At 39.1% G+C, this 22,138-nt stretch overlaps 1 protein-coding gene and 1 long non-coding RNA gene across 2 annotated transcripts in view; one reads left to right on the top strand and one right to left on the bottom strand.

Annotated features, from left to right (window-relative positions):
- Window positions 1-7,971, bottom strand: part of LOC144339041 (uncharacterized) — a 106,276-nt gene extending 98,305 nt beyond the window's left edge. Inside the window, exon 1 of the long non-coding RNA XR_013413602.1 lies at window positions 7,554-7,971. This is a non-coding gene — a long non-coding RNA (uncharacterized LOC144339041). The remainder of the gene's footprint in view (window positions 1-7,553) is intronic.
- CLRN1 (clarin 1) overlaps window positions 7,899-22,138 on the top strand; it is a 43,302-nt gene continuing 29,062 nt past the window's right edge. The window contains 1 exon segment of the mRNA NM_001194378.2: window positions 7,899-8,193. Within this exon segment, the coding sequence (NP_001181307.2) occupies window positions 7,941-8,193 (253 nt within the window). The 5' untranslated portion in view covers window positions 7,899-7,940.

Here is a 22,138-nt window from a genome sequence, read left to right as displayed (position 1 = left end):
ACAGGTCTGAGTCACCGCGCCCGGCCTTGTTTAACTTTTAAAGAAACTGTTAAACTGTATCCCAAAGTGGCTGTGCCATCTGGCATTCACACCAATATTCTAAAGGGTTCCAGTTGCTTTGCGTCCTCGCCAGAATTTGGTGTTGTCAGTTGTTTGTTTTCTAAATTTTAGTCATTTTAGTAAGTAGGCTGTGGTATCCCATTGCAGTTCTAACTAATGATATGGAGCATCCTTTCATGGGCTTCTTTGCTACCCGTGTCTCTTCTTCGAAGAAGTATCTTTCAAATATTTTGCCCATTTTAAATTGGGGTATTCATTTTCTTATTGTTAAATTTAGAGATTTCTTTATATAATCTGTATGCAAGTCCTTTATCATGTACATACTTTTCACATACTTTTGCCCAGTCTGTGGCTTTTTTTTTTTCATTATTTAGTGTTTTTCAAAGAACAGAAAATTTTAATTTATCAACTTGTTTTTAATTTTATGGTTCACACTCTTTTTATCTCAAAAATCAGTACCAGAAGAAACAAAGACCTTAGTCTACGTTTTCTTCTAGAAGTTTTATATTTTAGGCTTTACTCTTAGTTCTGTAATACGTATCTAATAAATTTTGCATATGGTATGGTTTTCCTTTTAAAATCTTTGTTAAAATAATCTTTTTCATAATGATAAAATATTACTTGTATAATTAATATGACAATGTCATCAACTAGCTTAGCTTTCATTCCAGTAGAAGTGAAGGCACAGAGTGAAGGTTAGCTCTCCATAAGGACCTCAGGTTTGTTGAATTTACATCTATTCTCAGTAGTGCCCATGGCTCGGTGCCCAGTCTTTATACATCATTTAAAGACACAATGTCATGTGTGATCTGGCTTGCTGGTGATTTTCAGTCATGACAAGTCAAAGAGTTTTGGCTCCCAACTATGGTAATTGCATAGACAGTTCCCACTCCAGCTTAGGGTTCCCAGAGCTTACCATCTCCTTACCCAGCTATAGCTGCTGATCTTGGAAAGAAACTTTATAGGTAAGGCCTTCATAATCCCCTCTCGGATTTCTTTGACTACAATCTGCCTTTATATAATTTTTTTCAAATAAGGACTGTGCATATAAAATACACAGAGAGAAGTAAAAATTAATAATGATCTTTTGTTCCTTTCAATCTGAATTTCCTAGAAAAGGATTCAACCTAGAAATTTTGTCTTGCTTTATTAGTGCTTAATAAAACTGTCTTGGTCATCAGGTTTAAAATATTTAGTTTTAATACTTCACTGCCCTAGTGACTGGCCTATATTTTACCAAAGGAACAGTATTATTTTTCTAAGGTATACAGATATGTACCACATTAAGGATTTTCATCTTCTCAAAGATGGGCAAAGTATTTATTCTTGATAATTAAACTAAAGGAAGAGAAAGTGTGCACATCTAGAACAGTTTTGGTAGAAGATATTTGAAATATTAATTCACACGTGTTCTCCCTTCTCTACGTGTCTGATTCCTTTATATCTCCCCTGGGGGTTGGAGGCAGAAAGAGTCAGATCTAAGCAGGACACGCATTGCTGCCTGCCAATTTGCTAAAGGTCATTGTAGTCTGGGAAAATAAAAAGGAGGAAGGCACCCAGTAGTCAGAAGGGAGTGTATTGGGAAGCTAAGCTGGAGTTGGAGTGTAAGTCAAGTCCCAGATGATTTTACCCGGTTGTGCTGCTGCTATCCAGTCCTTCTTGTAGCCAGTTAGTGAGGCCTGCCACCAGACAGCAGCCTTGACTAACAGCAACCCAGTTTGTCTGTGTTCCAGGACCCAGTACAGCCCTCCCTACTCCTTCTGCTTCTCTCCATGAAGTCAATCCCAGGAAGTTCAGCAGCCTGGAACTCTTATGGTTCCTCCACAATAAGAGGGTGGGGCCCTGAACATCTGTAGCGACAGCATGAAAGGGCAATACTCATCCCTGATGAAGGAAGGACCAGACAAGGCCAGCTTGATTGAAAACTTCCACTAAGCTAGGGTAGTGTTGGCCACAGAGACCTTGTGACTGTGGACAATTGAAACCAATACATATATATACCTCACATAGTGTCTGAGTAGCTACCACCTGTCCCTTCACTAGGTAGCCATCACAGTCAGTTTCACCTAGTGCCCTGGACCAAGAGCCAGATGGTGGGGAGAGCTGAAAATCAGTGCCTCCCAGGAGCTTTCTTTAGAATGCACACAAATAGGAAAATGACAAAACAAGTAAAAGACAAAGAACTTTGAAAACAGAGAACTACACTTGACTGCCGGGAAGGAGAATGGTGACAGCTGGAGAAAAATTGAACAATAAATTTGGGCATTATAGGGCCATTCAAGGCTTTATTGGCGGGAAAAAAAATTGCTTCCTTCTCAATTTTTGCACGCTGGCTTCCAATGATTTGAATTGCGTCTCTCAATATTACTTTTAAATTTCCAGGAGACACAATCTGGTTGATTTAGATGTCTATTCCTAATCAAAGTAGGCTAGAGAGGGTGGGTCACATTGTTCAAATGTGGCTGCCACAGAGTTTATATCTGTGGTGTGTGCCTGTGGTCCCAGCTACTTGGGAGACTGAGGCAGGAGAATCACTTAAGCCCAGGAGTTCAAGACTAGCCTGAAAATATAGTGAGATGCTGTCTTAAAAAAAAAAAAAAGTTGGTAATCACCAAATCAAACTACCCCAAAATGTACTACTTTAGCACATCTATCCTAAGTTAGATCAACGAGGAAAATTATTATCTGTTTCCCTGTGCTAGGAATATGGTTTGCCTATTATCGTTAAAGGATGTGTCTTAAACTATGCCTTCTTTCTCCACCTCTTTAGGTTAAGTAACTTTTTCCTCCTTTCTGTAATAGCTCAGACATTCTGCTGGGTGAAGGTTAAGTATCAACATAGCCTTAATGTGAGATACAACAAGAAACCCAGACAAATCCGAAGGTGTCACACGAGATCTTATTTAACAGACAGCATGAGCAGCAACTTTCCTCCACTCCCTGGTTCCTCTCTGTGGCTTTTGTGTCAGAAGCACAACTCTTCCACTTATTCTAAATGTCTCCACAACCATCATCAGCCCCAAAAATCCCTGTACTGAATTCTCCCTCTCAGTCCAAATCCACTGCGGGTTCATCTGTATTCCAAGAGAACTTTGTTTTCTTTTTCTTCCTTTCCTTCAATCCTTTTAATCCTCTAGTTCAAGCAATTAGCTCTACAAATATTAGCTGCAATCAAGGTCTAGCACATGTGGTAATTTTCTCTCTAATAAATCAATCAATTCTTTCCATGGAGTGTTTTTTTCCCTTACAGTCATTAGAAAATTACAATGCTACTTGAGGATCACCAGCAACTTGAATTAGTCAAGGCACGTCAATCAAATTTGCCAGATTTTTCTTTAAAGATGAGAAAAATGGGGTAGATTTACAAAGGCCTCTTGTCTTAGAATAGGAAGCTTGATAGACTCTTGTTGAATCTGTTAGAGAGGCCTTGGAGTATAATGATCCATTTGGAGGAAAATCAAAATCAGTACTACCAGTGACAAATCAGACAAAAACATAGAACCTCTCATTAAATAATCTAAAAATTAATAATTGGAATAATCAGCCATGCAGTGTCCGTGGGCAATGCAATATTCTATAATAGCTAATAGGTTAGCACAGCAAAGAAAAAAGAGACATAATCTAGCAAATGACCAAATTGTAGTTCTATGGCTTATTAAAATTTTTTTTCTTTAGTTAAATAGGAACTAAAGGAGCCAAACTGTGCTTCTCAGAGCTGTCTTTCACATTGGGGATAGGGCACTCTAGGGAGTAGGGAGCTGGGGAGCCCAGTGACAACTCCTTGACCACCCACCCTCCCAGTATAGCAGCTTAATTTTTGTCTTATTTGTCATGAGTTGTGTTGAGGCAATGGTTTTTCTTCTTGAAAATGATTTGAGAATCACCTATGCAGCCCAGACCACTCTTTTCATAAATACGTAAAATTAATGCCAGAGAAGGAATTCTTAATTTAGCGATAGAGCTGGAAAGAGACCCTGGACAGGATCTTCCGATGCCATGCCATACTGTCTCTTATACTTGGGGAACAAATCAGGTGAGAATTTGCATGCTTTGGGAATGGGGCTTCTTTTTTTTTTCTTTTGTTTTCAAATGGTTATAAGGAAAAACTGATGCAGCCAAGTTAGTGTGAGAAGAGGCACAAATGCTACACTGGAAGTGAAAACAGAGTCTGCCATTGTGCTCCTTTCTCTACAGACTCTCTAGTCACTCTGAAGAATTATATCATTATCCAGCACCTGAAAGGGGTCAGAGGAGGGGGAGGCCTAGTTCCATTTTCTTATGTCACCAAGTGTATTCCTATTAAGATTGAGAGAAGTAAAGATTTCAGCAGGATACTTGGTGAAAACTTGCTGACATTAATGACTCAAATTCTCAGAGAGACTGCAAGGAAAATGGTGTCATCACTGTCATTCAAGACATTTAAGATGAAATTTCAAAAGAAGGCTGTCAGGCATAATGACTGCCAGGTTCCATTATATCATTCTCAGAGGGTGGATCACACACACTACTACGCAGCCTGTGGGTGGCTGATGCTGAAGTTTGAAAGGAAGCTGCATGGAGAAGAGGCGAGGGGGGGCTGCCTCACATGAACAGGATACAGCACCATTGATATTCACATGGTGATTTGGGGGTAATTCTATGAATTGGGGCCTGGCTTTTAGTTGTGGATATGCTGAAACCTAGTGCTGAAAAAATGTAGGAAAGTTTGAGCTGTAAATGATAATGCCCATTTATTAATTTGCTATGAGCATATTCCTCTCTAGCGACCCAGATGCTCATGGCTGTGTGCATTCCAGCACTGAGCTGCCTGCAAAGCCTAGTTTGTAACCAGAAGGTAGCTATGTGAAAAGGAGATAAGGGCAGTGGCTTCCAACCTTGGCTGCACAATGCAATCACCTGGGGTGACTCGACGCTAAGGCCATACTTGAAAATCAAATAAATCTGAATCTCAGGGATGAGGACACAGACATCAGTACTTTTAAAATCTTCTCGAGTGATTCTAATGAGCAGCAAAACTCAGAACCACTGTGTCAGAGCAAAGAGTGAGGTTTTAGGCCTCAAAGGGTGAGCCTCACCCTTTCCACTCAGGGATCTTTTATGTTATAGACCAGTGGGTTTGGTTTTGTTTTGTTTTAAATCAGGAGTAGACATAGGTTTGCCAGTTTCTAAATTTATCAAACAAAATCATTAAAAACTCAACTACCATCATCTCATTAAAGAAAGAAAAATTTAACAATAAAAATTAGGAAGGGCCTAATTTCAGGATATAACAGTAACTCAGTATGTTGTATTTATTTTTCCCATGCCTCTACAGACGAGTGAATATGTCACTACAGACTGATGCAAACTTAAGAACTGATGTGATCTAATTGCTCTCTACACCCATAATCAAGGCTTTCCTCCTTGGACAGCTTTAGATATACTTGACTGAGTTTGGGTTAATTAAACCGCTGTCCTATGGTAACTATCCTTCTCTTGCCATACCCTGTAGTAGAGGTTATTAATAGTATTGATTAAGTTGTAGGTGATTTCTTCTCCCAGGCTTTGGAAATGTTCTGTCTCTTCCAATGACAGAATATGATGATTTAGTAAGCTCAACTCTGCTTAGACATCTTAAACTAAGTTTTCTAGGGTGACCGTGGCACATATATGCCCAAATAACCACTTATTGGGGGCACTGGCACCCACTTGTTTTGCTAGTGGGCCATGATAGCAATTATTGTAAATCCAGTGGAGAATTCATTAGAGGGCCAAATAAACTGCGATGAGTTGTTTATTCTGTGTTAAGTTATACAAAATAAAAAAGACTTACTAATATTGTAAACTTCATTTTAAGTGCCTCTTTGGTATTTCTATATGGCCAGTTCTTCTGTGGCCATGTTTTTATTGCCTCTCTTCTACCCAAATGTACACGGCATTCTAGAATGAGTTCTATACTTCGTTGTCTGTCCTTAACGAGACTGGCTGTTGTCACTCCTAGGAGAGGCGAGCTGTGAGAGAAGTTTACTCCGAGTCTATACCTCAAAGTTCCCTTCAAAGTGTGCATAACGTAGAGACCCATTTATGCTGAAAATGGTGTGAAATAAGTCTTCATTTATTAATTTTCTCTAAGCTGTCATGCTTAAAGGTGGATCAAAAGAATAGAAGCTAGCATACACATGTGCTTTTGGCCAACTGAAAAAGTTCTATTTACTGATGTCTGTGTTCTTCAAACACTCAAGATGTGTAACTAATAATGGGCTAGTCTGCCCCTGTTACTCCCAGACAAACCCAACCCAAACTGAAGTGTTTGCCATCTTTTCAAGGTCAGGGGCTTTGCTTAGAATAGAACATCAACCTCAGATGTAGAAGACCTGGATTTGAATCCCAGCTCCACTACTCTCTTCAGCAAGTTGCTTAAACTCTCTGAGCCTCAAGTTCCTTATACATAAGATAGGAATAATTTCTTTTTCTTCTTCTGTCTTCTTTCTTATTCTTCTTCCTTCTTCCCTCCTCCTCCTCCTTCTCCTCTTCTCCTCCTCTTTCTCCTCCTCTTTCCTCCTCTTCTTCATTATATGGTAATTATGAGAATTATATGAGATAATTTAGGTAGAATACTTCGCAAGTTGCCAGACATAAGTTCTTACTAAACATTAACTTTGTAGGTCAGAGCTCAGGACAATAACATGGCATTAAATAAACATTCACTAGACACTTATACACACACACACACACACACACACACACAGAGAGAGAGAGAGAGAGAGAGAGAGAGAGAGAGAGAGAGAGAGAGAGTCTTGTGTCTGCAGAAGGAGGAATCTCATTGGAAATGTAAAGTTAAAAAGCTGTTACTGAATTCTGAACTTTAGTTTCCAGGTCTTGACCATTTAACTGGGCCTACCTGCTACTTAATCTTTGCTCATAACTGTTTCTAATCTCCCAAACAGATTGCCTTTGCTGAGACCTGTGCATTTTTATGATGAATCCATAGAGTCACCTATCTGACCACCATCCATCCTTCCATCAATATGTCCTTATCTTTACAGATCCTGGTATTCCTTGGACCCAGAAACACATTCCCTTGCTATTATCCTAATGCAGCTAAGCTTGTTAAAGGAAAGCATTTAGAAATCTAGATATTTGCTCCTGCATTTTCATATTTCTGTAAGCCAAGAAAAATTTGAATCAAATTCTCTATTGATACATCAGGTATAAACCATGGATCTGGGAGAAATTAAGTTGGAAGGACTAGAACCCATGGTTGGTCTAGAGCACTTAATATTCATGTAGAACCCAATTCTGTTTAATATTTTTATGCTGCTATAATTAAAAAATTTTGACATCAATTATCAATACATGTACATAGGTTCTCCCTATCTCTGCTAAAGCTCCTTCCCCCACCACCAAAAACAACGACAAATAAAAACAAAAATGAAAATATTGATAAATGAACTTCTCAAGTTGCTGAAAATTTACCATCAGATTCAAGCCTGTTTCTGAAAGTTTCAACTCACCCAATCAGACAAAAGGCTGAGGAAGGGAAACATTTATCAAGTTACACGGGGGACTCCATCTGTTATCTTAGACCTTTGTTACCAAGTGACACAGAGGAGATACTTGAAGGCAGTTTGAAAGACTTTTATTTTATAGATCCTTCATCCAAAGATTTCCAATTAGGGAGAAGAAGCAGCAGAAAAGGAGAAAAGCCAAGTATGAGTGATGAAGATGCCTTCATCTACTGACATTTAACCTGGCGAGAACCATCAATGGTGAAGTTGCCTTTTCAGTTGGGATCTGTCCGTTCAGCTTCTGTAATAAATGCAGTCAAAGGGGCAGTCCCTTCCCATTGCTCACAAAGGTCTTGTTTTTGAACCTCGCCCTCACAGAGGCCGTTTCTCATCATGCCAAGTCAACAGAAGAAAATCATTTTTTGCATGGCTGGAGTGTTAAGCTTTGCATGTGCCCTCGGAGTTGTGACAGCCTTGGGGACACCGTTGTGGATCAAAGCCACTATCCTCTGCAAAACGGGAGCTCTGCTCGTCAATGCCTCAGGGCAGGAGCTGGACAAATTTATGGGTGAAATGCAGTACGGGCTTTTCCACGGAGAGGGCGTGAGGCAGTGTGGGTTAGGAGCAAGGCCCTTTCGGTTCTCATGTAAGTAGCAATTGCATTTGAATTATTTAATACTTTAGGCAGACTCTTCCCAGTGTTGTGAGGAATTATATTTGACAGTTTTGCCCTGTTTATTGCAGGACTTTTTAAACTGGTGTGAACCATATGAAAAACCTATGACTCTGAGGAATTTCTTCTTCCTGGTTTTTATTATTTTATATTTGCTCTTTTTATTGTAACATAGAGTTAATTCATTGTTACATAATTAAGGTTTTTGGAAATATTAGCAATTAAGATTCGTAAGTATTAATATTTATGTAAGAAATTATGGAGTCTTTTTTAAAAAGTAAACTTGGGGAAATAGGAAAGCTGTAAAGAATGATCTTTATGCCTTTTATTCTTTATAATAAGAACCAAGGTTATGGGCTCCCTACTTAACCCTACCTGCTTTGCCACCTTTTTCATGATTTTGTTTCCTGCTCCCCACTCCCTCCCATTATTTCTGCTAAGACCTCTGCTGCTGCTAAATATTCAGTTTTCATTTTTAACCAATCTGGAATCATTTGGCTGTAGAAATTTAAAATGATCTGCTGTGCTAACTGGGAAAGAAATGGATTCCTATGTAGTATAGAAAATTTTAAACTGATTGACCTGCAAATCATGTAGAGAATATGCGATTTTCTTGTCTTGATTTTTGTGAAATGGAAGTGTTATCCACAGTATTTATAACCTGTTTATCTTAAGAAGAGAATTTTTAAAAATTACCATGTGAATAGGCAACTCATTAAATGAAAATTAATAAGAAGTCATTTGTTATATCTCTCACAACACACATTCAGAAGTTATTATTATTTCAGAAGGGCTGGTTTGGAACAATCTTATGAAGACACAGTCAGTAAATTACTGCATAAATCACTCTTCAGGAAAGGAGGTTACCAATTGAAGCATTTAAAATGAATTATTATTTTGCCCAGGTTTTTTTTTTCCTTCTAGTATAGGTAGAAGGCTAAATTAATTGAATTTATTATTAACATATGCAGTGCCTAATTAAATTTCAGTGCTGGTCTATTTATATTTCTGCGACATTCCTTATATCTTCTTAGCAGTCATTGGACACCAACCTTCAGCTCACATAGGTTACTAAGTGATATGAATTTTCATAGGGCTCCAGAAAATTTCCAAGAGTTAGTCATCAGCTTTTTAATCGATGAAGTGGATACCAGGTCTTTTCACTGAATGGCTTTTATTCATTAAGGTAATGGGGCTGTTAGAGTTGCCTAGTTTTCCTCGGGAAGGGGGAGGAAGAAAACAAAGCAGAATGTCATGTGATATGCAACTGTATTAAAAAACCGAAAAGGAAAAAAGATGAGAGCGATGATTTAACCATGAGTCACCGGCAGCCAAGGCGTGAGTAAAACTTCTCACAAAGGAATTTAGACAAAAGCAAAAATACTGGTGAATTTTCTGGAGCCTTTACATTTTCTACAGTGAAATGGAGATAAACTTTACTCATGCCATATGACATGTTTCAAAACAATAATAAGATGTTTTCTGAACACTTACTACATGCTAAGCACTTTATATGCTTTGTCTCATTTAATCCTTACACAGCCACATTCTTCTGGGGTTCAGCGAGTGATTTTTGTGGTTGTGTCCTATGCTGGTCCTGTCGAGGATGAAGTTGTTCTAACTGGATACCCCTCCCTTTGCTTTCTGTGAGGACTCACAGAACTGGTAGGGCTTAAACAGTACTCTCACTTATCTCACAGAATTGCATTAGTTCCCACATACCCCTAACATTCCCCCCCAGCCTAGTGAAGAAATTCTTCCATTTACTTTTTTGTTCTGCAGTGACAGCTCCATCTATATACAATAGACTATACATATTAAGTGTACTGTATATACTATACATATTAAAACCTCTTTCATTTTGGTGAGGCCCAGCAAAGAATACTTACAGTATAGCTTTTTTTTTTTTTTCCTAAGCATAAAAGTATCTTTTTCAATGCAGCATGAGAGAGAGTTGGGAAAATGAAAATAAACAGATCCAATGGACTCCCCAAAGAGCATAATATTCATTTAAATAGACACCCCTCTCAGTGTTAAAACTTCCTAATCAACATGCCTTTGGGACACGTTGCACCCTTGAAGTTTACATTCCCATTGCAATGCAGCTTCATGGTTCACATTTTTTCCATTCAAAATGTCATTACCCTGTCAATGATGTTTCATCAACGTTTGCTTGGATGAGAATCCTCTGATATTCTTCCTGATAGAAATGTATAAGCCCTGTTCATATAAATGAATAAAAGGTCTAGCCTTATTTTCTCAGTAGTGGCTTCCTTGGAGCAAAAATCAGGGACCTCCAGAGAGCTCAGGTGAATGACTCTTTTCTGTTTCTTCCAGAGCCCAACTTCTAATTAGCATACAATTCATTTCCCAGCATGTCTTCTTTCTTATTTTGCCTTTAGAAAGTTGTTAAGCAAACATTTGAATTCACAGAATCGTACCAGTGTAGGAAGAATGGAAAAGGTAACTTATCAAGGTAAAAATCACTTCGTGGCCAGTTTTCTTGGCTCACTGCAACCTCCCCCTCCTGGGTTCAAGCGATTCTCCTGCCTCAGCCTCCCAAATAGCTGGGACTACAGGCGTGCACCACCACGCCCACCTAATTTTTTTTGTATTTTTAGTAGAGACAGGGTTTCACTGTGTGGGCCAGGCTGGTCTCATGGCCAGTTTTCTTTGTGTTGTCATGTTATCATCAATTAATAGGAATTTATATTTCAGTTCTGTTAGGTGGATAAACACTATTTTGCATACCTAAACTTTTCATTTATATCAGCATTGCCCAATAAAAATATACTACAAGCCACAAATGCAAGCCATATATGTACTTTGAAATGTCCTAGTAGCCACATTAGAAAACAAAAGTAAAAAGCAACAGATGAAATTAATTTTAATGATTTTTTTAAACCCAAGATATCAAAAATCTTATCATTTTAACATATAATCAAAAATTTATTGAGCTGTTTTACATTCTTTTTTTCTTGATGCTGTCTTGGAAATCTAGAGTGTATTTTACATTTATATTACATCTACTTCAGTCTAGCCACATTTCACATGCACATTTTTTTGTGTGTGGTTTTAAGGAGAAGAGAGTTTAATAGGCAAGAAAGAAAAGAGAAGGCAGAAGGAAGAGGTTCCCTCATACAGAGACAGAGGTTGGGGGGGGCTCCAAAGCCAAAAGACGAGGTCCCTAAGTGCGGTGGACACCAGCCAGGTATATATGCAGAGTCTGGAGGAGGTGCTGTCTCATTTGCATAAGGTCACATGCTCATTTTTATGGCTACTGTATTGGTCAGTACAGATTTAGATGGGGATTTGCTCTGAACAAGTTGGTCATTGATGGTGTTCATATTCTGATTGAATTTTTCCTGGGTTCTGCTGTATAAGTCCATGTGTGTTATTTTCATGTGCAATGCTTGCATCACTTTTAAAACCCAGATATATGGCATAACGTGAGAATGAAAAATGGACCAGAAAAATAGTTTGGCAATGTAGTCATGTTTGTTCCTATAAATGTTCCCTGTTGACCACTCTATCTCTTTTAATTATAACAAGAATCTGCCCTGCCAGCATGCACAGTTATGCTGGGAAAACTTCTGCCTCATTTACTCTGGCTGATTCTCATCCACTTATGGGTCAGTGGTTCATTTTCTAGAGGTCACCAGCATTCATACCTAGCACACAATTTCATTTATTATAATGAAGGAATGTTTTCCTTTCAAAGAGGCACAACTGGTGGGCTTAATTTTTCTTGATATGTCACCTGTAAAATTTTAATGATGATGTTTAAACTCTAAATGTAGCCATCAAGACAAAAACTGCCAATTTTGAGCTCAGTGTGTGTGGGTGGGTTTCTGTTTTGGTAATTTGAAACATCGCAGAATATCATCAAAATACGATACCCAAGAATCATATGGTATCAATCGTTCCTAGATATACTGATCTATTCATTGCCAAGACAGTTCATGAGCTGGTAAAAACATATGGAATTATTTTCTTAAAATGTGAAAAATAAAATTTAACCAATCATGTATCACAGCTTGCAACTTTAGTCGTACTTTGAAAAGCATTTTAATTTGGACCTCATGATAGAAAATTTATAAAAAGCTGAACAGAAATTAGTTCACTTCATATTTTAGAAAAGCAGCGTTTCTTTACTAAATGAGGCATTTGACCCAGATTGGAGAGAAAATGTTGAAACTACTTCTATGAGCAAGCAGGTGGCTTCTCAAACACATGTTGGGATGAAATGGCTGGGGCTCAGGGGCTCAGTGCCTGTCACTGAGAGTTGGTACTCTCTATCTCCATGGTCTCCTCCAAGTGTGACTCTTGTCTCTTGCTGACCTGACCTGCCCCAGGTGTCTTACTGGTCATGACTCTGCACACCTTGCATCTCTCCTATCACCCTGCCTATGGCAAAGCTACAAAGGTCTTTGATGTGGCTCTGTCTGATATCCTGTGTTTCCTCCTATGGTCTGTGTGGAAGCAGGTATGGGGGTGTGTAGAGGGGAAGCCTATGAAGTTCATCTGCAAAGACTACTTGGTTAGGGGAAGAGGGAAAGAAGCCATATGCACCATTTCACCAGCAAGCATGGGCTCTTCTGCTTTTTAGCTTAGGGGTCCTGTTGTCTAGTCTCACTCACCTATTAAAACAGTCCAGCAAATAGAGGTTTTGTTTACCTCCTATTACAAAAAAAGCAATTAATGGAATAGAAGATAATAATGTATGAGAAGCACTATTATGAAAGAAAAACCTTCAGCTTCTCTCAGCCAAATAATTGTTTCCTCCTCTGTCCTTCCCAGACCTTGATGTTTGCTCTATTATTTCAAAACAACTATATTATAAATATTTGAGAATGTGTATTTCTCTGCAAGGAGATCTTAATCCCCAAGAAGGCAGGAGCTGTGTATTATTCATCCCAGGGCTCCTTCACACCAGGGCCTCAGACAGTGCATGGCCCAAACAGGTACTTAATAAATATTTGGTAAACTGATACTATTGAAATTAAGAAACCTGGATTTGAGGTGGGTCTCTGCCACTCACAAGAGATTACACTTAGAAAATTCCATCACTTCATTGATTTTCAGTTCTTGCATCTGTATATGGGAGACGATACTAGGTGATTTCTGGTGATTTCTGACATCTCTTACCATTTAAATGCTCTGTGATCTATATAACGAGGGACTGGCTGTTCTAGACAAGTTCCTTCCAGCTTTACAGTTGCATAACCCTTCTAATCTTAGTCACATGATGACTCCACTGACAGATTTTTGGCCACCATCATTAGACATGCTGAGTTACATGTGCCTTTGCTCTGATCCTCAAAACTCATGATTTTTAAAGTATTCTGAAATGTCTACCATTTATCAGGATCCAGATGGATTTTATGACTAAAGTGGATGTTTCTTTTCTCTCCCATTACAATCTTTTACTTTTTGTGTGGGAAATTGCATGTTAAAGAAAGGGAAATTGAAGAATGGGATGCTTTGGAATTCTGGTAAGATGGATCACTGGGTTCCAGAAAGTGGGGGCAGCCGCAAATACTGAAACAAATGAGATGGTATTATTGAGAAAGCACAAATAGAAGAAGGTCAAAAGCAAGAAGAAGCTGACATCCTACTTCCTCCCATTTTTGCTTTCTCTGTTTTTCCAAGAAACTCCTCTTCCAGCCTCGCTGAAAAACTCCACTTTCCTAAATCTAATTTCTTAAACTGATGATGGCAAGAAGTTAGGAATGACCAGTATGTTTAAGACTCCAAGAGTATTTGTTTTGTTTCGTTTTGAGACTGGGTCTCACTCTGTCATCCAGCATGGAGTGCTGTGGTGCGATCACAGCTCACTGCAGCCTTGACCTCCCCTTCCTGAGGGATCCTCCCACCTCAGCCTCCTGAGTAGATGATACCACAGGCATGTGCCACCACACCTGGCTAACTTAAAAGAATTTTTCTTTTTTGGTAGAAATGGGGTTGCCCAGGCAGATCTCAAACTGTTGGGCTCAAGCAATCCCCCTGCATTGGCCTCCCAAAGTGCTAGGATTATGGGCATAAGCCACTATGCCTGGCCTCTCCAAGGGCTTTCTTTACCCAGAGAGGAACTTGGCAGAAATTATCCTGCAATTGGTGAGGAATATGGAGAAAATGACTTTGAGGAAAGGAACTTCTGGTTCTGCCTACCTAATCCAGAAAAAGAAGTTTTACTTCTCCCTTCCCCTAGTAACTATCTTCCCATATTCATATAAAAAAGTACAGAATCAACTTTGTTCAAGAATTATAATTTTGCATGTATGCACATGTGCACATGCACACCCATATACCTTCCCTCCCTTTAAATCATCCCACACCCTAATAGTAGTAAAATCACTGACTTGAGCATACCTGGGAGAGGAAGAGGAGTCTGACAGGGGCAAGTCCTAAGTGGCACTTCTGAAACTTAACCCTGGTGTACGCACTTTACCTACTGCAGGATGACTCCACAACTGTTCTCACAATTTGCTGCTCTGCTTTCTTTTCTAATTTCTGAAGGTGACTTATCTTCCCCAGGGACTCTCAGACTTCTCAGAAGAAAAAAATATTGGGTGGGTCTCTGCTAGTCACAAAAGATTAGACTTTGAGAATGATAAAAGTATATCAGAATATACTCATTAATATTGAATTACTTTAATTAATATTATGATATTGATAAAAGCAATGTTCAATAATGAATACTATTTGTGCCTCATAGGGGCCAGGCATTTTGTATGTTTTATCTACAACCCTTACATGGGAGATGTTATGATGCTATTTCTCTTGAAGAAATATGGAAACTGGAAACAGAGAGGTCACAACAATTTTCCAGAGTCACATAGCTAGTAGGCAGCAGAGTTGGGATTCAAATTCAGATGCATATGATAGATCGTGCTCTTCCTCTGCTACATTTTGCCCCCTTAGAATATGAAAAAAGGATACAAAGTGATGAAGAAAATACGTAAGATTATTCTTCAGTTTCACCATCTATTTTTTTAAAGTTTTTAAAATTATACTTTAAATTCTGAAATACATGTACAGAACGTGCAGGTTTGTTACATAGGTATACACGTGCCATGGTGGTATGCTGCACCCATCAACCTGTCATCTACATTAGGTATTTTTCCTAATGCTATCCCTCCCCTAGCCCTCCAACCCCTGACAAGCTCCGGTGTGTGATGTTCCCCTCCCTGTGTCCTTGTGTTCTCATTGTTCAACTCCCACTTATGAGTGAGGACATGTGGTGTCTGGTTTTCTGTTCCTGTTAGTTTGCTGAGAATGATGGTTTCCAACTTTATTCACGTCGATGCAAAGGACAAGAGCTCATTCTTTTTGTGGTTGCATACCATTCCATGGTGTACACGTCCCATTGATGGGCATTTGGATTGGTTCCAAGTCTTTGCTTTTGTGAACAGTGCTGCAATAGGCATATGTGTGCATGTGTCTTTATAGTAGAATGATTTATAATCCTTTGGGTACATACCCAGTAATGGGATTGCTCGGTCAAATGGTATTTCTGGTTCTAGGTCCTTGAGGAATCGCCACACTGTCTTGCCCAATAGCTGAACTAATTTACACTCCCACCAACAGCGTAAAAGTGTTCCTATTTCTGCACATCCTCTCCAGCATCTGTTGTTTCCTAGACTTTTTAATGATCGTCATTCTAACTGGCGTGAGATGGTATCTCATTGTGGTTTTGGTTTGCATTTCTCTAATGACCAGTGATGATGAGCTTTTTTTCATATGTTTGTTGGCCACATAAATGTCTTCTTTTGAGAAGTGTCTGTTCATATCCTTCTCCCACTTTTTGATGGTTTTGGTTTTTTTTTTTTTTTTTCGTATAAGTTTGTTTAAGTTTCTTATAGATTCTGGATATTAGCCCTTTGTCAGCTGGGTAGATTGCAAAAATTTTCTTCCATTCTGCAGGTTGCCTGTTCACTCTGATAATAGTTTCTTTTGCTGTGCAGAAGTTTTTTAGTTTAATTAGATCGTATTTATCAATGTTGGCTTTTGTTGCCATTGCTTTTTGTGTTTTAGTCATGAAGTCTTTGCCCATGCCTATGTCCTGAATGGTATTGCCTAGGTTTTCTTCTACGGTTTTTATGGTTTTAGGTCTTATGTTTAAATCTTTAATCCATCTTGAGTTAACTTTGTATAAGGTGTAAGGAAGGGGTCCAGTTTAGTTTTCCACATATGGCTAGCCAGTTTTCCCAATACCATTTATTAAATAGGGAATCCTTTCCCCATTGCTTGTTTTTGTCAGGTTTGTCAAAGATCAGATGGTTGCAGATATGTGGCATTATTTCTGAGGCCTCTGTTCTGTTTCATTGGTCTCTATATCTGTTTTGATACCAGTACCATGCTGATTTGGTTACTGTAGACTTGTAGTATAGTTTAAAGTCAGGGAGCGTAATGCCTCCAGTTTTGTTCTTTTTGCTTAGGATTGTCTTGGCTATGTGGGCTCTTTTTTGGTTTCATATGCAATTTAAAGTAGTTTTTTCTAATTCTGTGAAGAAAGTCAATGGTAGCTTGATGGGAAAGCACTGAATCTATAAATTACTTTAGGGAGTATGGCCATTTTCATGATATTAATTCTTCCTATCCATGAGCATGGAATGTTTTTCCATTTGTTTGTATCCTCTCTTATTTCCTTGAGCAGTGGTTTGTAGTTCTCCTTGGAGAGGTCCTTCACATCCCTTGTAAGTTGGATTCCTAGGTATTTTATTCTCTTTGTAGCAATTGTGAATGGAAGTTCACTCATGATTTGGTTCTCTGTTTGTCTGTTATTGGTGTATAGGAATGCTCGTGATTTTTGCACATTGATTTTGTATCCTGAGACTTTGCTGAAGTTGCTTATCAGCTTAAGGAGATTTTGGGCTGAGATGATGGGGTTTTCTAAGTATACAATCATGTCATCTGCAAACAGAGACCATTTGACTTCCTGTCTTCCTATCTGAATACCTTTATTTCTTCCTCTTGCCTGATTGCCCTGGCCAGAACTTCCAATACTGTGTTGAATAGGAGTGTTCACCATCTATTTTAAAAATAGTATTGAAGTCTCACAAAAGCTGGTTCTCATGTAACTATCTGAGAGTATTTGGCCTTATGACTTGAATTCATTCATTGCCTTTTTATTTCACACTTTAGTGATTCTGATGTCTAAATCTTAATCTTTGATCCTCGCAAGGTAAAATAGCCAAGTCAGGCCTGTTTAATAATATTGGTTGAGGAAGTCACATGCTTATGATCAATCTTTGGGTTATGTAATTATATTACCTTAATGTTGGCAGTTTAGGTGTAAGGCAGAGATATCTGATCACATGTGTGGTTAGCTAATTTAAGATCACTGCCCACTAAAATCTTCATGGTATGATCTTCAAAGTTAGCTACTCTGACCACAGCAACGATTTCACCACAGAAATTTCCAAAATGGCAGACTCTTTCCTGAGGTGGAGTGAACAGTTTTAAAACAGAGTCAAGGACTAAAAGAAAAGCAGGCACAAAGCATTTGATTCATTTCAAAAACTAGTATTGTATTAAGAGCCAAGGGAACAGAATTGTAGCATCAATTAAAATCTTGTTTGAAAAAAATAAAATAAAAACAAAAGTTCATTTTTATCTCTGAAATATATTAAGGTTTTCATAAAGTTACAGGTGTATTTTTAAAAAAACAAAACTGATATACATTAAACTGACAAATTTGCCTCTCATCTCATCATGCAGCTAAACACAACTGTCTATGGTGATATACACTCTTATTAGAGGTATGATAGAACTGACTAATAGCAAACTTTGTACCTGGTAGACTAATTTATGCAGGGTTCATATTTCGCTCCCTCTCAGCATGTTATAACTGTGGCAAAGCCATTCTCAGAAGTTATTACCCCAACATAATCATACCCCTGTGGATTCGGAGCAGTTAAATGGGTTCTGTTATCAGAGATACATATGTGCCACAGCAGATGTCGTCCCTAAGCCACCATGGGTGATTAAGACTCACTGATGGGACTGCCTCTGAATAGGCTTGAGTGAGGTGGATACACTTCAGCTGAGAGAAATTCAGGTAAGGGGCTGAGAAAATCAGATTTTGAATGGTTTTATCATACCATCAGGTCTCCTTCTTTTAAGTTCTGGGGTCATGGATTTCATTCAACCTGACCACATAGCCTTTGGAAGCTTGGCTCAATACCTAAGTGTGAGATTATGGGTGATATTAAAGGAGATGAATGCATTGAGCTGATGTCAGAGAATGTCTTTTACTGGATTTTCATAATGACTGGCTGCAGATGGGCTGAGGGGAAAGTCAGATCAAGAGCATTTCTGTAAGAAGAAAGAAATCTTCCCTCTTATTCTCTTTCAAGAAAATGAATAGCTGAGCACCAAGAGGCCAAATACTTTTATAAAAAACACATCCTTTTATGTAGAGAAGGACAAGTTGAGACGAAAAACAGGACCTCTGAAACTGCCTTTAGAGCTTTAATCTAGGAAGAAATTGCTGCACCATTGCTGACATCATTATCAGAGACTGCCTTAGTTCTGAGAGCTTCACAGATGGCCTTTTCTGCATTTTACATCTGGCCAGATGAAGGCAAAAAGGTTGATGAAACCAAAACTATTAGATCAGTGGTCCATAACTCTGGCTGCACTTTAGAATCATCTGGGGAGTCCTTAAAACTACTGATCCTGAGGCTCCATCCTGGACCAATTGAATCAGGATCGCTGGGGGTGAGACCTGAGCATTGGAATGCTTTAAAAGTTCCTCAGGGGACTCTAATGTGCAGCCAAGGCTGAGAACGACTGAGGTGGATGGTGGCCAAGACAGGTGAGGTCAAGAGTTAGAAGCCCTTACTGTTAGGGAAGGGGGAAGCCACAAGGAGGAGGGGAGGGGGAAGGAGCAGTATTTAGCATTTCTTCCACACAGTTGGGGGGTTTTCTGATCAAAATTAAGCCGGGATCTTTCGCTTCCATTTTCATGAAGGTCTTTTGCTTTGTCCATAGCCACCTGGCCTCAGGGCAATGAGCAATCTGATTGATGAATCTGCAGTAAGAAACTGAGCATACTTGGCTGTCAGCTCCAGCGGCTTCCCCTGTTTCCAAATCTGCCCACCAGTTACAGGAGCCTGCTCACCAACTGGTTGGGTTAAAGGAGTCAGCTCTGTCCTTGACAGGGAGGCCTTCAGCTATCTGGCCCTGTCTGTGACTGCATGGGTGAAGCTGCCTAATTTGGGGAACTTGATGGAAGATCTAAGCTATGTTCTCTAACAGTTTTATCAGAAATAAAGTTAACTTTTGACCTCCATCTGTCTGTCTCCTGTGGAAGGGCTCTGCTCCTTCCAAAGAAACTCTCAGGGGTTCTCCTTAGAGGTGTGTTATCAGTCCAAAGATCATTTTAGACCAGCCATTACAGAGGATGTCCAAGAAATTGCACAAGGGAAATAGAAGCAAGAATGAGAGCAATATATCAGACAGTGAGGAAAGTATGTGACTGGTTTCAAATAAGTAATTAACCATAAATCCAAAGTTCCAGCATTATTTATAGCAATAGTTGCCTACCTGGTCAGGAAAAAAAGTAAAAGACTGAGCTGCAAGATAGAAAGTTTGCCTGAATTGCATGTACTCCAAGGACTCCTGTGGAGTATTCCTCTATCCCAATGCGGAGACCTGTACTCTGACCACCCGTGGGCCAAATCCCTCTTACCCACCCTCAATGATTCCTCCTAGGACCTCACCACATCTAGTTCTTACATTCCTCACTCTTTTCAGGGGAAATACAACCCTTCTGCTCTTCTCACGATGTTAAAAATATTTAGACAATTACTTAAAATTAACAGCAATCTTCCACATAAATGATCTCGCTTGTGTTTCTTGTAAGCTCCGTGATTTATTTCTATTATTATCTATGCTGATAGTTAAGGAAACTGAGATATAGAGACTAACATGCATACTAAATGGCAAAACCAGATGAATTTCAAACTTCCCTGACTCCAAAAGCCACGTTCTGCCCAACCCGCCATGCTGCCGTGCAGTTAATGCCTGGCTCTCCACTGACCCCTCTACCCATTGTGCTTTTGGTGGTACATTGTATTCCAACTGCCTGAGACTCCTGGTTAATGCCATTACATATAGACTTAGGTTGAATTTACTAGGATTTTTAAGATTTGTAGGATAACAGATATGACTGGAATCAGTAATAGATAAAGGGATAACAAAGTTTCAGAATAAAATATAACAGAAAACCCCAGCAGATAGAAGTAAAATGAATGTTAAGGCAACTGAAATGAAAGCCATACATTTAGAAATATCAAATAAAACTCAGATTAATGGCAGATAATAAAGGAACACACTTAGCAGTCAGTAAAAACACTTTTTATCTTATTCTTATTAACCTCAAGTAAACTTTTTTTTTTTTTTTTTGAGACAAAGTCTCACTCTGTCATCCAGGCTGGAGTGCAGTGATGCAATCTCGGCTCACTGCAACTTCCACCTCCTGAGCTCAAGAGATTCTTCTGCTCCAGCCTCCCGAGTAGCTGAGACTATAGGATCCCATTACCACACCCGGCTAATTTTTGTATTTTTAGTAGAAACAGGGTTTCACCATGTTGGCCAGGCTGCTCTTGAACTCCTGACCTCAGGTGATCCACCTGCCTCAGCCTCCCAAAGTGCTGGGATTACAGGTGTGAGCCACCACGCCCGGCTGTAACCTATTGAAAATAGCATTACTTGACATGTGAGACAAATTATTTGTAAGTTAACGAGTTTATGTGCCTTCAATGCTCTCACCCCTCCCTCCCCTAAAAAGATTATTGAGTGCCCATGATGTGCCTAAGCCTTCTGGTAGACTCTGAGAATGTGAAAGGAATTAGACGATACTTGTTCAACAACCCAGAATCTAAGCAGAAGTGTTCAGAAATGATCAGCCACTTGGGAGAGCTATACTAGCATATCATTCAGGATAGGCTGGGTTATGTTTTAATAACAAGTAAGTTTGAACTTCATAGGTTTGAAACAACAAAGATGAGTTTCTTGCTCACGGTTCATATTTTTTGGAGAATGGCTGGAGCTGCATTCCAAGATACAGCCACCATCTGGAATGTTGACAGTTACTGTAACAGAGAAAGAGTTGTGGAGGCTCTCACACTGGCAATTAAATTCTCTGACCTGGAACTGACACATGCCACCTCCACTTACATTTTATTGGCCAAGGCTTGTTACACAGCCACATCTAACTGCAGAGAGGTCAAGATGAGCAAATCCTACCATGAGCTATAGTTGGTGAAGCAGCACTCATTATTATCACAATTATTGTATTTGTTATAAAAACTCCAAGAAGAATAGGTACTGTCTGTGAGGAATAGGCATAAGAAAACCAGAGGAAAGTTCTTAAAGATGAGATAGATTTCACTAGATGGCATTGAAGAAACATTCTAAGTAAATGAACAGCATAAGCAAATTCATGAAGAACTTATTGTGGCCCTAGTACTGACGATGCATGAGAGCATGGAGGAGGGAAAAGGTAAGACTGGAGAGGAAGGCAGGAACCAGAACAGGACAGACTGTGTTTGCTTTCAGGCAGTGAAGTTTATCTTGTAGGCAACAGGAAGCCTTTTAAGGAAGGCAAGCAGCTATGTGATGGGACAGAAGATGGACTGGAAGAAAACTAAAAGAGAAGTGGGGGCCAGTCATAAGGCTCCTCCAATATTTGGGGATCCAAACCAAAGCATTGGCAAAGAAATAGAAAGGAAGGGAAATATTTCGAAAATATTCAAAACAGAAACCAACAGAACTTGATGACAGAAGATGAACCCAGGTTTCTGCTGGATAGACCATTGTTACATTCTCTGAGAGAAGGAATACAGAAGGAAAAAGTTGAGAGGGAATATGAAATTATTTTTAGTCATGTTTAATTTGATCACTTGCA

Source organism: Macaca mulatta, chromosome 2 (assembly GCF_049350105.2).
Source record: "Macaca mulatta isolate MMU2019108-1 chromosome 2, T2T-MMU8v2.0, whole genome shotgun sequence".
Taxonomy (NCBI): Eukaryota; Metazoa; Chordata; class Mammalia; order Primates; family Cercopithecidae; genus Macaca; species Macaca mulatta.
The sequence above is the reverse complement of the archived record's forward strand: the minus strand, read 5'-3'. Positions and strand labels throughout refer to the sequence as shown.